Genomic DNA, 12352 nt, shown 5'->3' with positions numbered 1-12352 from the left:
GGTACGTAATCCTCTAAAACCCGTAAGTACGTATGTCTTTCCTAAAGGTAACTTTTCGCCCATTAATTCACTTCCATCTCCTTTTTTTCAGACAATCGTACCAATATCTTGTAGTGTTGCCATTTTGTTTTAAATTGTTATAACCAAATCAAATCGGTAACTTTTTTTTTTTATCTGATAGTTATGCGTATATTGCAAGTAGTAATAAGCATTTTAAACTAAATAATTGATTGTAATATAGCTTTTGTTAACACAAATGGAACGCACAACATGCCTCATTCATGCAAGTTAATAATAATATCAACGAATGAAAACAATAAAATATAAAGAAGTTAAATAAATAATTATGTCACGAATAAATTCGGAATCTATCACACCCATTCAGCTTAATGTCGTCTCACTGAAAGTGCTACGATGCTGTTTTTCAGTTGATCCAGAAAAAGAAACACAACATACCTTATCACACATTACCTATTTCTGCCGCCAAGCAGTAATCTGAGCCAGTCTAAGCCAGGCCTGTAGCCGGAGCTTTTCAACTTCGCTTTCGGTCGATCACCAAAGTTTCACATAGAGCCATTGACTAAAGTTTTCTTGTACGAAACAGGGGGTCTACACCCGTTCTTCGTCGTCGACCTACATCCGCAACAATTACTGTCAAATACTTAAATCATACTATAATAATAAACAAATTTTTTTTTGTGTATATGAGACAAAATAATTTTTATTTTCTATTCGATTATGTGGTAATAACATGTATTTACTTTTTTTTTCAAATATGATGTAAAACTCTTGTCGCAAGATATTTCTTTTATGGATTCTTGGTAACTTATTGTATATTTTTTAATCCTCAGGTATACCAAAATCAACAACAAACCGCATTGTCTCGATCCTGGGGCTATTCGAGTTGTCTGTCGGTGATTCTCCCCGCGCGGATGGGATGTCGGAGCTGGTTGCGGCCAGGCTGGCAGTCAAACATGTCAACCAACGGGGTCTTCTGCCTGGATATAGATTACATCTCATTACAAATGATACCAAGGTAAGACTTCAAGCAACTTATAATACAACACGCATAGCTTAATTCACAGTCTGTGAGACTGCTCCCGTTCTCCGTCTTTCTCGACCAAACCAAAAGACAATATCAAGTATGAAGCTTCATTACTTATTAGACGGTAATTGTTTCGGACGGACATCGGACGAAGAACAGGAGCAGACCCTTTTGGTATTGAATGTTTTATTGAATGTCAAGATGTTTCACCATCATGATATACAATTTTTTTAAACCATTCTTATAATTATTAAACAAAGATCGAACACTTAGACAAAATTCACTTCAAACCGGCTGGATCCGAACCAAAACCTCTCCTTGCAAACCGTGCCAGACACTATGCCTACTAAGCCACGGAACGAACCAACGAACCTCACGAAGGACATGTGCTTATTGCAGATCTATGTTATGGTTTTTTTGGTATATATAAAAAATATATATCTCGAATGTTATTAAATGCAAATTCGAGGGCAGAATCTGTGTGGACCCGCTGCTACACTTACCAAGTCATGTCTGACTACTTCATGGGGTATCTAAATTTATCGTAACCAATATTATTTTATCCACAGTGCGATCCAGGCGTAGGTGTGGACCGTTTCTTCCACGCCCTCTACACAGAACGCGAATCCAGGATGGTGATGTTGCTGGGGACAGCATGTTCCGAGGTCACGGAGAGCATCGCCAAGATTGTACCTTATTGGAACATTGTACAGGTAACGTAAGCTCTGATATATAACTACAGCATCCGATTTAGCTTTGGGTTCGCTGGGGATATTTGATTTATTTATTTTATCTCAAAGGATTATAAACTGCTTATATCACAACATAACAGGAATTAGAATGACAATATTTGTTTTGGCCGGATGTCGGACAGAAAACACGATTAGACCCTCTGGTTAGAATGGATTTTAAATGTCACGCGGCAAGTTTACAGAGAGTGGCGCTTGTTCATTTTCAAGGTAACTAAAACGAGAAAACACATCTTGTCAACAGCGCGCTCGTTTTATAAAGCATTGACCATCCATTTTACTCCTTAATTTCATATGGCAATCCTGTCGACGACTATTTATCATAGGACCACGTCAGATGACTGATTAAACGTTAGAGGATGGAAAATAAGTAAAGGAATTAAACTGAACAGATTCAAACGATACCAGCGCCACCCCCTCTGCGACTTTACCAGTCTAAGGGTCATATTCTAGAACTCTACTCCATGCTCAAGTCAGGATTGCAATTGAAACACAAGCACTGGAAATACGACCCTAATGGCAGGGACTTGAGTATGATTTCGAGTGCTTTAAACCATACTCAAATCGACCCTAAGCTGTCAATCTGACATGACATTGTAAACAAAGAAACTATGTTCGAGACTAATTATTGTGGTTCGAAGATGGCCGAGTAAATCATTTCTCTAATAATTAGAAAACAACACGTGATAATAGCTCAGATTTATCCTTTCGTAAACCACGTCACGTAAACAATGAACCGAATTCCATTACACAACATCTGAAATGATAACTGTCTCCGACATATATACGTCATTCTTCGGCCGAGTGTCGCACAAACAACAACTCCTGAGAATGCCTCATAAATAGGCGAAACACGTGTCGGGTATATTTATGGAAGCGGAATATGTGACTGAGTTGCACTTGTGTTATTTATTTTAATAATTTTATTCTGAGGAAGGGTGGGAAAAATGAAGTGCATGAAAAAATATTCAACACAGGTCATTCTCACGTTCGATGTTCTCAGCCTAATCACTGCCACCGTAGCCATTGCTTTTCCTCGCTTATTTACCCGATAACATTGAAATATTAATAACCTTAAGCTAAACTATCAATATGTCTAAATAAAATTAGAATAGGCAAAATAGTTTTCGAGATATTAAGACACAAATATTTTAATGAAACTGTAATTAGATCTAATTACCCTAGCCATGGATACGGTGCTTCACGGAAATTGAACTTTGGTGTACTACGGAAGTCAAATAACATTACAGTAATTAATTGAAGATCTCGATGACCCAACAGTTTATACTGTCGGTACTGGATGAGGAGGCCCCGGGTTCGATTCCCGATAGAACCAAATTTGGAAATAACCTTTTTCTAAATTTCAGAACCAATTTAGAAAAGTTAATCTCCCGATTTGTTACGGAAGTAGACTTTCTGACTATTTACTAAATTACGGAAGAAAATCTATTCGCGGATCAAAGTCACTTAACGCAGTCACAAATAGAACGTTCCGATCTTTTGCACACATCTGAAGATCTATAGAAACGTATACGGCTCTAAAGCGGGGGTAAAATTGGATTTTCCTGACTGCAACGCATCCACTAGCTTAGAACCCTTGTGATCGTCGACAATGCAATTCAATTTGTCGCCACTGAAACGCGAAACTAGTCTTTAATCCATTCAGATTCAGATTCAGATTCATTTATTTCTCAAATATAACATTACAGTATAAATTGCACTACATACCAAAGTATAAGAAATTATATTGAGATCGTCAGACAAAAAGGAAAATTATAAAAAAAGCACACAATAATTAGAAAATTAACAATTCATTATATAATATTATTGTCATTAAATTATATATCAAATATCATTATCCATCAAGGATCGTCATAAGTTGATAACAATTATAAAAGAGTATGTTAATGCGGTAAAAATTAGAATAAAAATAGAAAATACTGAATTCGTTACAATTTAAAGTCCATAAATTCTTTTACGGAGTATATAGGATTTTTCAAGAAAAGGTCTTTCAGCCGGCGCCCAAATACTTCGTCAGACGGTTCAAGTCTGAGAGTACCGGGTAAACGCTCATAGTAAGTAGGTCCGATGACACGCGGGTTTTTCTCTGCAAGTGCCATGCGTCGAGGGACTGTTCTCAAATGACCGGTACGGCGAAGTGGGATGCCAGAAACATTTACAGTACCAAATGAAGACAGATTATTTCTAACATATATTATAATTTATAAATGTATATAGAACCTGAACCCTGAACCTTACACCTGAAGTTATATACATTTTTAAATGTATATAGCTTCAGGTGTAAGCTTTTTTCAAAATAATGTAGAAATGCATTCCTCCACGAAAGTATTGCTAACAGTTTTATAACAGTAAAACTCCTTGTGAAAGAGTTCGTCCAGGGAAATACTACCTTACCTATTTAAGCAGTAATGTTAGTTACTGTGTTCAGGTTTTGAAGGTGCTGGTGAAATTACAGGCACATGGGACTTGTTAAGTTATGTCCCAGGGTGACGGGCGCAGTGGCAGTGGCCCTCAGATCTTGGCGATTTAACGTTCTGAATGGCATTGCAACTGTCATGGACAGGCGTGTAGCTGAAGCATCAGGCGTACGACTTCTTCGTCCCGTCATTTGATATTGTAAAAATAAACTGTACCTATTTCCCGAAATAAAAATAGCATACTGCCTCCTGGCCTGTCCGAAAGGTCACCATGCAGGTCCGAGAGAAATTTTTATATGGCCTACATTCATTTCTCTTATGAGTTCGGGTGTACATTTTGTCTGTGTGTGGTAGTTTATGTATGTGGAACCCCCGATACAAGGTTTCCTTAGTACGAGGCTACGAGTGTATGCATTATTGTTATTATTTGGGATATAATAGTATTTTGTCACTTATGTTATCATCACGCATCACAATAATAGTTACAACGTATTTGACTCCCTACGATTTCAATTTATTCAAATTTAATTAAAGAATAATACAAAGATCGAAAACTCAGAAAAAATTCCTTCGATCCGGTCGGATTCGAACCGACGTCTTCTTGCATACCGTGCCAGACGCTATACCAACTAAGCCACGGAACGAACCAACGGACCTCACGAATTTTTCTGTGTGCTTGCGTCGTGTCTTAGTAGGTACTTGGTCTTTCAACGACTTTTTAGTCGTAGCGCCATCTATGAGAAATCTATGACAGATTTATCACCCAGTTAGTACCTTTACAGCTACCAGTCCTCGCGAGAGATGTCGCTATTCACTGTATTAATTAAATTTTTATTGAATTGATATTCAATTATTTTTTGTGAAATTACTCCACTAGTTTGTTATAATTATTAATACAAAGATCGAACACTCAGAAAAAACACTCAGAAAAAATTCCTTCGATCCGGTCGGTATAACAAACTAGTGGAGTAATTTCACAAAAAATAATTGAATATCAATTCAATAAAAATTTAATTAATAAACAATAATAGTTAAATCATCAACTCAATCACGCTTTAAGAAAATCTTTTTTTTCTTTTTTGAAATATTTATATTACTTATCATTTATGTTACTTACCTTTTATTTTGCTAATACCTTTTCGTTTTTTTTTTAATATAAGTTCCCATGGATTTAGTTTAATCTTGAAAAGGATCGAGATTCCTTTGATCATTTCATAAATATATATCAAAGTGAAACGAAAACATCTAGGCTGTAATGCTACTAAATAACTTTTCGAAGGACTTGTCGAGTTATAGGAAGAAATTATGTAGACAGTAATACCAGCACAAAACCACATAACCACTGTCGTATTTCTGGTAATCCCAGAGCATCGAGTACATAACCAGAAACAGAGATGAAATGTCATTTAATTTGTTTGAAAACTATTCTGCCAAATCATTACGGTGACAACAGCGCTTCGATAGGCCTCGTCAATTGTTTCACTTCAAACAGACCAGTTTAACTTAAGCTTTGTTATAATGGACGAAAATTGAAAAATTACATATCAAATTACCGATGAAATGTGATTCCGTTTGTTTTGTAATTAGATGTTTTGCTGTTTTTCCCCACACCACGGAATGGAACCGCCCCCCGTAGTTAGAGATATTGTTTTTATTACAATAAATACAGAATATTTTTGGAATATACGAAGACTTACACAAAGGTCAGTTGTTGACGCTGTACTATTTCAGCTTTCTAATTTGTGATTTCAGCGCAAACGAGAGTTGATATTTAAAAGTGATATAAGGACCATTTTTCTGATGTGTTGCCAAAGACGGATGGCCCTTCGTCTCTATTTCTGGTTATGTATACTCGATGATTGGTTCATTAAAACTAATTTGTTTTCTGTACCGTGACTACATTGATTATCATAATTCATAATCTGTTCACATCTGTGGATCTATTCACGTTCGACAATGCTGTCAAATTAGTAATAGTTGGCCAAATCATAAGACAATAACAAGAAAGAAGCTTCATTCGCTTCATGCGTCTTTGTTTCTGGTGATATACTCGATGTCCCAGAGAGTCCGTTCAAAGGTCCGTATTTAATAATATTTACATCTAATGAGCCCAAACTACAATAAGTAGTCGGGGAGGTGGGTAAACTGTAGAATACTAGTATCCACATTTAATGAAGGTTATTATATTATTAATAGTATCGTAATGTCATCGGAAATCGTACCTGGGACCTTCTTTTATGGAGAGAGTGTGTGCTTACCATGCTGCAACGATGTTTTTTTTATGATACCAAATGACGGGACGAACATGTCGTCTCATGTGCTTGTAATTATACCAACATCCTTACCCGTCAAAACTGGAACGCAGAAATGCTCACATTTCTGCTTGGCAGCAGAAATAGATAAGGTGGCAGTACTACCCTGGACGAGCTCTTTCACTCGGATCTATACTGCTATTGTTAGTTACGATAAGGAAGATTCTAGAAGTGAACGAATTAGATATCAATTACCGTTATGTAAATAAATATAACTATACAATGTCTTCATCAGGTGTCATTTGGATCAACATCACCCGCGTTAAGTGACCGCTCCGAGTTTCCGCTCTTCTGCCGCACAGTCGCCCCTGACTCCTCGCACAACCCTGCCCGGATCGCTTTTATCAGGTAAGGTAATATTAATAAAAAATCGAGTTATTTTTTTTGGATCTCAATCATGTGTCCTTACGACTGCACCAAGGCAGAGATACATAATTGAGAAATAATTGTGTTCGTTTGATCCCTTGCTGTAACATTATTATTAAAGTTTTAGTTACGAAATTAATATATAAGATATTTCAGTCTTCACCCTCTTACCATGCTCAAGAAAAACCAAGCTCTTTAGAAACAACATTACCTGTACTTTCCTCGATAGAAATAAAATCCAAAGTTATCTCTAAAAAACCAAATAAACCCGGTTAGTACAGTAAACAAAAACAGTAGTAGTAATAAAACTACATCTTTCCGTCCGCCCATACCAGCCAGAGCCGCCACGCTTCCCGCTGTCCGCTTTTGTCCTGCTTCTTCCATGGTACGGGTTTTGTCGCTTAGGCTTACACGCGGCTTTAAAAACGAATGCCACACGCTTACATACACGCAGCGCATAGAATATCTACAGAACAGATAGCAAATTAGGCCAAAGAGTTCTCGAGTGGCGACCGCGTACGTATTCGAGACATGGCAAAAAAAAAGTGGGTAGAGTGCTCAAGGCGAACCAGTCTAGCGCTGGATACAAGTAGCGCTAGACCGGTCGATGTGGCGGTCTGTGTCAAGCATTGGAAGTGTTTCGGCTGAAAAGATGATGATATTCGCGATATTATCATATACAAAATAATATTATAACGCACATATTCAACATGCCCCGCACTAGGGATACCCTGTCGCGGGTGCCATGGACACACACATAGACAACCACAAATCACATCCAAACTCACGAGAGAAATAAATGTAGGTCACAGAAATATTTCTCCCGGCCCGAATGGAACCAAGGACCTCTAGGCGGCAGTCCGGCATGGTAACCGTTCGTAACAGTTGGCTATGATTGAAAATGACACTAAGCACTGGATCGAGATGCAAAGTACTCAAGTACTGTCGAAGGAACGTCATTACATACCACGTTTGGTACGAGAAGCCATCGAGATCACAAAATACCAAACGTTTCACCGTGAAGATGGATTTAAACTATCTAGTGCGTGGAATCCGGTTCTTAGTCCTTACAATAATAAAAACAAAAATAGTTTGACTTTAGTTGCGCGTGTGGACACAGTGAGTGTAGTTTGTTGGAAAAAAGTGAGTGACAATGGTAACGCCACTAAATAACCGAGATGAGGGTGGTAGTCGACAGCGAAAGGGGTAGACAGATATGTCTGTTCTTAAAGCTGTCATCTGCCGCTGGCCAGTCAACCCGTAACCATGGACCGTATAACTGTTTCGAAATGGGAAAATAAAAAGAAATCATATCGTGGTCAGAAATTTGTACCTAATTGGTGATAATGATTTAGTGAATAACCACGAAAGCCTTAGAATATATGTATAATAAATATATATATTTGTTTTTTTAAACCAACCCAATGTTTCGGGGTCTTTGTAGATCCCATGGCCGTAGCTAACAGTCAGCCACAAGTTTTTCATTTGCAATGTGTATTAATCGCTAATCAAAGTCAAAAACAAAGTCAAAGTTAAATAATCGTTTATTCCATAGGTAAAATTTTTACAATTGAAAATGTAATTTTTTTAAGCTACTGCTCGTTCACTGCTCTGGGGATTGCTCTTTTCTATGCTATGGAATTTTCTATGCTATGCTAATACACTTTGAATCATAATTGTGTGGAATCTAGACTCATGTTGTCTTTCCATACATCTTTATTTGACATATACTCTTCAATTTTGTAATATGACTTATCAATTAAAATACTTTTAATGTAAGTTTTAAACTTAGGAAATGATAATTTTAATATATGCTCCGAAATTTTTTTTTATTATTATTTATTTATTTTTGGCACAGCTACAGAATACAAACTGTGAAGGTGCTTAAAGGTAACATGAATTATAAAAGGAGTAAATTTGTATTCCTATGACAGCCACACACGGCATTTGCGAAATAAATAAAGTACTTACAAATTAACAGACTGTTGAACATAATAAATAAATTGCACTTAGAAACAATAGCAAAAAATCATGTTACACATACATAAAAACAATGACATTCTTAAATATCCAACATATTCAGCTTCTCCTTACAAATATTTAAATAACTATAGCGACTATGGGAGAGTAAGTCCAAATCTTTAGAAAAGTTGTTATGAGCTCTAAACATGCGAAAAATAGAATCGTTATATTGTTACTGGTACATGGCAGAGAAAAAGTTATTTGTGTACGTTTACTGCCAATCTTAAACAAGACGTGGCTTGAGATCTCACTTGAGTCTATTTCAAAGTTGATAATTATAAACAATGTGGAATAGTCCAGTATCACACGTCAGTACTGAAGAGGGTGTACCTTAAAATACTTAAGTCTTGCTTCGTAAGTATCCAATTTCCTACGCTTTCCAAACCTAGAGCTCAAGTTCCGAAGAAACCGTCTTTGGACAGCTTCGATTCTTTCAATATGACAATTATAAAAGAGTGACCATATAACTGAACAATACTCTAAATTGCTTCAGACCAGGGAACAAAACAGAATTATCATACTGTTTGGGTTTTGGAATGGTTTAGTCACTCTATTAATAAAACCTAACATTCTGTATGCTTTGGGTACAATATGGTTTGGCCAAATACCAAGATCACTGACTCTGTCCTGTCGCATTAGTACCACGCTGTTTATATTGTACTGGTATTCATTAATAGTCTTTTTTTAGTGAATGTAATAACGTGATATTTATTAATATTTAAGTACACATTGTTTGTTACACACCATATGCATATACGGTCTAAATCACACTGCAAAACGGCAGTCACTTACAGGTTTTATTTCGCAATATATTATATAATTTAAGTCATCAGCATAAGCTAGGGCCAAAATTAGAGATTATTAAAAACTAAGTCCGCATTTGACTTCCATCTCACCTGATGAAAAGTGACGATTAAGTCGACGATGTAGCATGCACACCTAAATAATGCTTATTCACTCTCGCCTTGAAAAGGTCCAAGTTGCAACGTCCAGGGAACAAGTCTGCAGGCAGGGAATTTCACTCCATAGCCGTTCGCCATATAAATGTGCAAGCAACAAAGGGGTGGAACTCCACCCTACCCTTGGTCCTCCGATGATGGAAAGGGGAAGGTGGAATTAATTCGAGCAATTCTCTTGCACACTCTCCGTGATATATCCTGTAGAATACCGGTAAGGAGGCAACTTTACGGCGGTGTTCTAGGCTTTGTAGTTTCACCTTTATTAACTCTGAGTCACCCATAAGCCTCTTGCCACGATTGTCAATTGAATCCAAGGTGGGAACTGGTAAGTAGCAGAGCCATCCCATAAGTGGCAGCAGTACTCCATACATGACCGGACTTGTGCTTGGTACAGTTGAGGCAACTGTCTCGGTGTGAAATATTTTATTGTAAAAACGTATACAATTCCCCATAAAAGAATCGTTTGCCTTAGTTGAACGAAATCGTGGTAATCTTTACCTAATTCATGAAGCCTTATCTCTGTTGTCATAGAAACGTGAAGAGTTTAGTATCCCAGAACGAACACAAAAGGTGCCTTGTGCCAGGGCCCATCATGATAGTCGACAAAACGCGATTTTGTATTAAAATCTCGATATGAATTCTTGTTGAAAATTTTATCCTCACTTACGTGAGGATAAAATTTTCAATCATTATACGAAGTCCTTACTTCGAAATTTTATGAAAGGAGTTTGCCAACTGCCATAAATTACCATGATATAATGTGTCGCCACAAGAAATATATTATAATTCCAACATTATGTACCGGATTTATTAAACAAGCCCAAAGTGTCTTTTCACTTGAAAACATAATGTTATAACCTTCTGTTCAATCGGAATACATGATTAGGTATATTAATATAACGTTTAAGTACGGACAACGGCACGTCAGACTACACATTTTTGTTTGAAAATCGCCTCTAGTGCAACGGAACAAGATACGACAATGTGTAGCTTGATATGCTGGCGTGTGTAGTCTACCACATTTACAGTACAACCATACTACTTTGTCTACACTTAAACAAACATAGCAGCGGCTTCTAGGGTCCGTTCGTTACGCCCCCGTGGTGTATGCCCCCGATTTGGCTTAGGTACGATAAATGTAATCCAAAGCTATTTTTTAATAAAACGTACTGGCAGATACAAAAATGACTTCACTCGTAAAAGAGTCTGGTAGACTCTTTGCATTTGCACATTGTCACTTTCGTTTACTAATTTTACTGAACCACGACACTTTTTATGTTTTTTATTAACACATAACCACACATTTGAAACAAATTATTATTTCTAGGTAATCCGATGTGTAATAATGATTTTCCCCCATGATTATTTATAAATACATAATGACTTCTCACTAGCCCTTGCGAATTACCTTTACCAACGGACCCGGCTTATATGTGTGCACGCCCGCCGCGCGCTATACGAACACACATATTCGCTTGACTCTCGCGGTGCTTCGTGTTTCTTCGTGTTAAGTTGTCAATGAAAATTAAAAATAAATGTTACCAATGTCCATGTACATACATCTAAATATTTGCTATTTATATTATACAGGGTGGAAATTTGTAATGCCACTTGGAAGGAAAGTACTTTAAATACTGGAGATAGAAATTTTTACTTAAAGGAAACATTCCTTTATTTTTAAGAAGAAATAATACTGCATTCAAAGATTTTCGGAAATTGCTAGCCACTAAAATCTTTAAAAAAATGCACCATGTACTTTTATTAAATCAATCGATAGGGTCAATTACGAGGATGAAATTTTTCTTACACCATGAAATCTGGAGTTATAAATTCAATGGGTCAAGTCAAAGCACCTTTACTCAAAGGTCCATCAGATTACTTGTTAATTATTGTTGACGTCATTTATCCATTAAAATGACGAAGTACTATTTAGATAAGAAAATTGCAATTTGCACATGTTTGTAATGCAGACTCTTTGGTCAGTGGCATGAGGTAATTTAATAATAAAAAAATTTAATAATAAAAAGGCCCAAAAAACATCAATAGATTCGTTAGTATACTCTTCAGTAACTCTCGGCAGGACTTTGAAAACCAGTCGTTTTGTGGGTGAAAAATTCCTATTCAACTATGAAGTTTTGATAGATTTTCTCAAAAAGCAGTGTCTGCCCCGCTTTTAATAACATTTATGATAAGAACCATCCCTTACGCGGCAGATTATAATAATACAATTGTTAGTACGCCCTTCAATAACTTTCAGTAGCACCTTGAAAGCAATACGTTTCGTAGGGATCGAGATTCCGTGTTCCATTTAAGTAAGCATTTCTCAAAAAAAACCTAGCTGCCTCACTTTTTGTCACTTCAGTGATAAGAACATCCCCTTGCACCCCAAAATACATCAATAGATTCGTTAATATACTCTTCAGTAACTCTCGGCAGGACTTTGAAAACCAGTCGTTTTGTG

The 12352-nt window shown here is 36.7% G+C and overlaps 1 protein-coding gene across 1 annotated transcript; it reads left to right on the top strand.

Annotated features, from left to right (window-relative positions):
- Positions 1-851: 851 nt before the first annotated feature.
- Positions 852-6892, top strand: LOC113238572 (gamma-aminobutyric acid type B receptor subunit 1-like; the record flags this gene model as incomplete). Its single annotated transcript, XM_026475396.1, has 3 exons — positions 852-1036; positions 1615-1758; positions 6780-6892. Coding segments are annotated over 3 exons (442 nt in total), but the record flags the coding sequence as incomplete, so codon positions are not given.
- Positions 6893-12352: the final 5460 nt, after the last annotated feature.

This window comes from Hyposmocoma kahamanoa, unplaced genomic scaffold (assembly GCF_003589595.1).
Source record: "Hyposmocoma kahamanoa isolate Upper Pololo Valley unplaced genomic scaffold, ASM358959v1 96927, whole genome shotgun sequence".
Taxonomy (NCBI): Eukaryota; Metazoa; Arthropoda; class Insecta; order Lepidoptera; family Cosmopterigidae; genus Hyposmocoma; species Hyposmocoma kahamanoa.
The sequence above is the reverse complement of the archived record's forward strand: the minus strand, read 5'-3'. Positions and strand labels throughout refer to the sequence as shown.